This window comes from Opisthorchis viverrini (genome assembly GCF_000715545.1).
Source record: "Opisthorchis viverrini unplaced genomic scaffold opera_v5_20, whole genome shotgun sequence".
NCBI classification, from domain to species: domain Eukaryota; kingdom Metazoa; phylum Platyhelminthes; class Trematoda; order Opisthorchiida; family Opisthorchiidae; genus Opisthorchis; species Opisthorchis viverrini.
Window position 1 is genome coordinate 2302099 of NW_008751676.1, and position 6541 is coordinate 2308639.

General features: G+C 45.2%; 1 protein-coding gene across 1 annotated transcript; it reads left to right on the forward strand.

Annotated features, from left to right (window-relative positions):
• Positions 1–679: 679 nt before the first annotated feature.
• On the forward strand, positions 680–6118 carry T265_01839 (hypothetical protein; the record flags this gene model as incomplete). Its single annotated transcript, XM_009165949.1, has 4 exons — positions 680–998; positions 3689–4057; positions 4893–5165; positions 5788–6118. The coding sequence occupies 4 exons, from the start codon at positions 729–731 to the stop codon at positions 5986–5988; spliced, it is 1113 nt and encodes a 370-aa protein (XP_009164213.1).
• Between the last annotated feature and the right edge of the window lie 423 nt (positions 6119–6541).

Genomic DNA, 6541 nt, shown 5'->3' on the forward strand with positions numbered 1-6541 from the left:
CCCCCCCCCCCCGCCCCCAAATCATCGGTGAACGAAACTGCGACAGCTGCAACCAACGTACGACGATTGCGCGATTCTTACAGCTGACAATGATGATGATGATGATGATGATGATGATTAGCTAAATTTGTGGTTGTACGGCAATGAAGCATCAGTGTCAACACTGATTTTGCCGTCTTTCATGATGATGAGATGTACGCTTACGCCCCTAAAAGCCACTAAGAGCCACTAAGCCTGGACACTTCATTTTGCGCTCGCCCTACCTCTGCATTCGTGCTTAGAAAAACCGGGCGACGTCTAGTTAGTAGTGGTACAACCTTCGAATTTTGTCACTCTTCCTCTGGCGCCCATCAGCCAATATTCAGTGGATCTGCTAGGACGGCACGAAAGCGATTACGGTACAGTCCGCCCTCCAGGATTGGGTTCATATGGTGCCACCTGCACTGTGCTTCAGACGCTGCAATATATGGTTGCTAATCGATATCCCTGACAATCTCATCGCCAGTATGTGTCCAGATGTCCAGGGACATCTCGAAATACACGTATTAGGTTAACGCATTATTTTTCTCACAACAAGGCTTTCAAATCAGTTATGATTGTGCGGCATTGAAGCACCGGTGTTCAACACCGATGTGCTGTCGATGACAATTATTTTACAGATCAATCACGATGTTCTGATGTTTGTATGCTTACATCGCTAGGTATTCCAGGGTACTCTGAAAAGGCAAATGTCAGCCACATCCCTTTCCGAATTTCCGCCCCTTCAAAATGATCTCATCCTTCGAGCAGTTCGGGGGCTCCCAGTTTCGCGAATCCCAGTATGGATAATGCGACAAGCTGGGCGGTATTTACCGGAGTTTCGTTCAGTTCGGAAAAATTACGACTTTTTTACCATGTGCCGAACCCCAACACTAGCTTGTCAAGTGACACTCCAACCCATCGAACGCTATGATTTAGATGCGGCTATCATTTTCTCCGATATCCTTGTGATTCCCCAGGTGAGTTGGTTTTACGTCCGACTTTTATTTTGTCGCCGTCGAGTACTTTCATCGTCAGTCTAGAATGAATCCTCTAAAATCGATTCAAGTACTCATTATTCAGCCTGGTCGTAACCTTTGCCACTTAATATACTGTTCGGCGTAATTCAACACAAGCTTGTTATTTCAAACATCTCCCGATGATCAACCGCTCTTTCCTTGTNGTACATGTAGGTGATGAAATGCTCATAATGTATCGCCAAGGCATTCTTCACTTCTTTGTTTCGTAATCTATTGCACATCGACCGTGTGATTAGTCGAATTCTTGTATGTCAGCATAAATGTCCCGTCATCAGCCATATCCTTGCAACCCGACGTAATATTTGATAACACCTTCCATCGGATATTCACTTTCCTTGTCTGTCCAGATCCTCCCGTGCTCCGGTAATGTGCATTTGGATTATGAACTTCTTCAGCTCGCCCTGGTCAGCAACACAACCAAATTGCACAAACTGTCTAGTTTGGCAAAATGTCATCGGCGCTGTAGGATCCGATGAAATCAATAGCAACGGGCAGTAAGATAGTGGTAGCTCAAGGAGAGGGTGAATGAGGGAAACTTGCGCAAATCTTCGCAAACATTTTTGCCAGTTTTTCTTCTGAATTCAAAATGGCTCAGTGGTGAAGGCGCGAACTTACCACAAAGTTCGTGGTTCGAGTGCATCCCGACATTTCGACGATCTATTCGGGCTGCCGTCTGATATGAATCAGCGCAAGTACAAGCGCTCCTACCGCAACGAACCTGGCCGAAAATGGAGTAAGACTAAAATTGCAGGCCTGAATAGTCGATTAGCAGGAGTCTGGATTTTAATCTGGAAGAGAACACGTCGAGCAAATGATGAAAGAAAGTGGTGCGTGGAGTTAACATTTGGATTCACACACGGAGTGTTGGTATAACCTAGGTTGCACGAGCCATTTACCCTCCAAGAGCACCTTCGCCCCAAATGTACCGGTATTTGTATGTGTCCTCTTTATCCGAAATAAGGAACCGGCAACCTGAGTCATCGAATCTAAGTAGATGGAGTATACCAATTTCGTGAAGGGGGCGATGGTCAGAGTGACCAAACACTTGATCATTTGCATTCCGAACATTGTGACTGTTAAACTTTTCCCTTCGGTAGTCCGCCCAACATGTTTGTTTGTGTACTTTTGTTGACATCCGCAGCCTGTTTCACCAGCGGATGACCTTGTCTAGTATGCACCGTTGGATGTGTTATCCAGTTCACATTATGCTCACCATATCAAACTTTGTCACGTGTTCACACATGCGACCGTCTTTTGGTCGGTCGTGGTTCTCTCCGATGGCTGGTAAGTTGGGATCAAGCCAAAAATAACTGTTCAACTGTAACACACTTTCGGTGCCTAGCTGCCATGCCACTCGAAGGAAGTGCGATGGCTCGGGTACTGCCAATTCGCCAAAGCCTAGACAGGAGAAGTCGAGATACAGGTTTCGGGTTCGAACTACGGACTTTGCGGCCAGTGAATTCACGCTCTAACTATTGAGGCATCTCATGCTGTCAGTTTCCGTCTCGATTGTTTGAGTGAATATTTAGCGGTGTGGATGCTTTAGCTGTTTGTGTTGGGCCCTTCGTCAAGGGTTTTTATCTCGATAACTTGGAGTGTTTAAGCACTACTGTTCCCACACTGATGTTGCTGTCAACGATGATGATAATGACATCAAGCGCAACGTCGTGTTTATTTTTACAAAACTCTCACCACCCCGCTAAAGTTGCCCATCGGACGGAGGGTCACTGTTCCGAGGAAGCTTGTTTGGATGGTACTATGTTTACTAGACTGAGATGAAATTCAATTGGAGTCACGCGAACTGATGTTGACCTCCAGCGACCAAGAAAAGACAGAAATAGGAGCGGACCTAGGCAAAACTTAAAATTGGCTTCAGCGGCCGCTGCCGGAGATCCAAATCCCTTTGACTTTCGGAGTTGAGTTATGCTTGTGATCAAATCATAAATTTTGAGAGCTAGATTGGATATTCAATTTGGAGTGGTGAACCACACAGGTGGGGTAGTCCCGCATCCAACAACATTAGCTTGGAAATTAATTTGCCTTTCGCACTGGAGTAAAGGTGTTTACTGGGTTGTGAGTAATCTCTGTCGTTCGAAGACCCGGAAGTGACATTCCTTTGCGTATTCGATCTTTGGCACTTAACTGTTCCCAGCCCTCATGTTGCGTCACATCATTATAGACAAAATTAGGAACGAATTGATCGCAAAGGTGTTGTGTGGGTGCTAGCAATGATTTGTCTTTTAATTAGCTTTCAGTTAGTTAGTCTTCAGTGAATCCAAGAGACTGAACTTTTAGGTTAGATTAGAAACCCTCCCTCCTTTTACATCTTCCCAAAGCGATTTCTCCGTAGATATTCTCTGATACTCGTTAATAATTTTTGGACGCATCAACGGATCTTTTCTCCCAGCTAGCGTCTGTGTGCGATGAACGTGATCGGTATCTAGTGTGCGATTTGCTTGTTACGAGCGTACCAGATGACTTAAACTCGCCTATATTTTCCCCTCTACTACCCCCGTTGTCTGACTATCAGTGTTGGTGAAGTGGCCCTACCCCTAACTCATTCTTTTGTTTTTTCCCAATGGGACTGTTATCCGCTGACCTCGATTTCTTGTGTTGATTTGTACCCTAAGGCGCTTGGTCTCGAAGTCCAAATGCTTCCCGGTGTTGGTCCAAAGTTCCCGCATCCAATTACTCAGCTGGATGACTTAGATCGTTTAAATTGGTCCGTGGATGTGAAAAAGGAGTTGTCATATGTGTACGAAGCAATCACACTAACACGACATCAGTTGGCTGGCAGAGTCCCGTTAATAGGATTTTCCGGAGCACCTTGGACCTTGCTATCCTACATGATCGAGGGTGGTGGCTCTTCCACTCAGTCGAAAGCCAAACGTTGGTTGTATACTCAGCCGGATGCTAGTCATCGCATTTTACGACTACTGACCGAAACGATTATCACTCATCTTGTCCAGCAGGCTATTGCTGGAGCGCAGTTGTTGCAGGTGAGTTAATGAGTCAATAGACTACCGTCTCTGTTCATTGAATCTGGTTTCTCCCAATGCCAGTCTAGTGCTTTCGTTAGCAAATCTTACAAATAATTGTAGATGCCGAAGCAGATAGCTTTCGGAACTCGAGATGGCTTAGTGGTTAAGGTGCGAGCTCATTTAGTTCGAATCCGATCTCTGCACCTCAACAGCTCTTCTTTGGGCATGGGTAACCCGGCAGTATCTCGGCCCTCGTGCTTCTTTGGGTAGCATAGTAGCTAGGCACTGAAAGGGTGCTGCAGCTGAACCATTGTTTTGCATTCATTTAGTCGGCAGCCTTTCATCCTGAGTTACGAAGGTCTTCGGCCGAACGTGATCACTAATTTCCGTGTAAAAAGTCTTTTGGGTGACTATTTTTTGACACATGGAATAGGATACGCAAGTGCGATGACTAGAAAAAATATGCCAATGCACCTTGAACACTCAATCCCCTGAACGTCCAAATTAGTACATTTTGTTTTCGCACGGAAAATTGTACGCAGCTCAAGCGTGAAAAACCTGTTCATTTGTTGACAATGTCGTCTGTTTGCAGTCGATCTCGGTAGCTAGAAGTCGAAATACGTTTTACGTGAACTGTTCTACAGATTAAGTTGGTTCCTTATTGTTACTGGTCGTCCTTCCTTGCTTGGCGTCTTCATCTAAGCACATCCGGCCGCATCGGTTCTGTACAGTAATTTATGCTTCAGATTTTACACCCCGACGGATCACTATTCCAATCCATAGCGTGGTTTTTATCTTGTCATTTTGAGCTTTCTGTGCCAAACAGCCTATTTAACCACCACTCATCTCTCAGGTCTTCGAATCGCATGCAGGTGCTCTTACTCCTGCACTCTTCGACACATTTGCTTTGCCCTATCTCATCCAAGTTGTTCATGGCGTGCGAAGCCGGCTAACAAACGAGGCCGGCTTTTCTGCTGAACAGTTACCACCCTTGATTGTGTTTGCCAAGGATGGACACTACGCGCTTCGACAACTCGTCGACAGTGGCTACGATGTAATCGGTTTAGATTGGACTGTTCAACCCATGCAAGCATGCGCTCTGGCTGGAAACAAGGTTGCTCTCCAGGTGAGTTTTGTGCATGCAAACTTTGGTCTACGCTTTCTGTGCACGTGCGACTGCTTACCAGACGATGATTTTATACTCGTGCATGGCAGTTACTAGTAACCGCATGAATCACTTTTCGCCGACTTAGTTGGTTTGACTTCTTCGAAGTTGGCAGTGTGACAAGATTTGGGAATTTTAATGGAGACGTTACCCCGTAAGTGAAGCCAGCTTGGGCTGAAAAGCCGAGAAGCACTGTGTAGCTGTTTCATCCTTACTGAGAATCATCAGCAATACGCATCTCGCGAAGCTCAAAACGGTCAACAACCCGCCAACTTTCGGTTAGCACTTCGAACTAGTTAGGCCCAGTGGCAATCAATCGCTTGTGGCCGAACGGCTGTGTTCAGAATACTAACATGGTTCGAGACTCTCTGGATTTTCGAGAAATGTGCACTTCTGACGAATCCCAAAAGGGATGAAACAGCTACACAGTGCTCAGCGTAGGTTAGGTTCATTTACAAGATGAAACGTCCACCAAGACTTCCTTGAAGTGTTGATTTCTCCGTGAATCCTATCCTATCTCTGCATTGGTTCATTCACACGACAAAGCTTGCTCCATTTTTTGTCTTGTTTTTCTTCTATCCAGGGCAATTTGGATCCTTGTGCTTTGTACGCTCCTGACGAAGAACTGCATCTACTCGTCCGTAACATGCTTGAACAGTTCAAAGCCTCGCGGCGATATATAGTGAACCTTGGTCATGGCATTTATCCTGATGTGGACCCAGATAAAGTAACCACGTTTGTCAACTTGGTGCACAAACTCTCCGCCTCAACGTTGGATAGCTAACTTATTTCATACCCCTTCTACCTTCTGTAGATTGTGGTGGAAGCTTTTTCTTATCTCAATATGACCAATTTTGACTTACGTGGCTCGTTATATTGAGCCAACCGAATTACAGTATTACTGTTGTTGCCGGGGGTTTGTCATTTTCAACAATGTTCAAAGTGAGGATTGTGTGGACTACTGGGAAATAAGAAACTCCGAGTATGACTTTCTGTTCACGAATTGCCGACTCCGTTAGTGAAGGAATCTGTGACAATATTCCACCAAAAATGTCAGGGGCATCTAGTCCTCAATTATCCAATGGGCGAGGAAATTTTTGATGGTTAAGTCGAATTTATATGAAAAATGCTAAATATTTGGAGGTTACTCCGTCAGCCCTGTTACTTCGTGGTTAGGAATCGCTCACGACACTTCTCTTCTGTTTAGATTTGAATCAGTGTGACATTTTCTGATAGGTTCATTTTCATTGAGGCAGAACATATCTTTCTCTACCTAGTAGTGGGTTGAAAACGAATTTCCTAAGAAGACGGTTGATTACGAGGAGACCATTCGTATG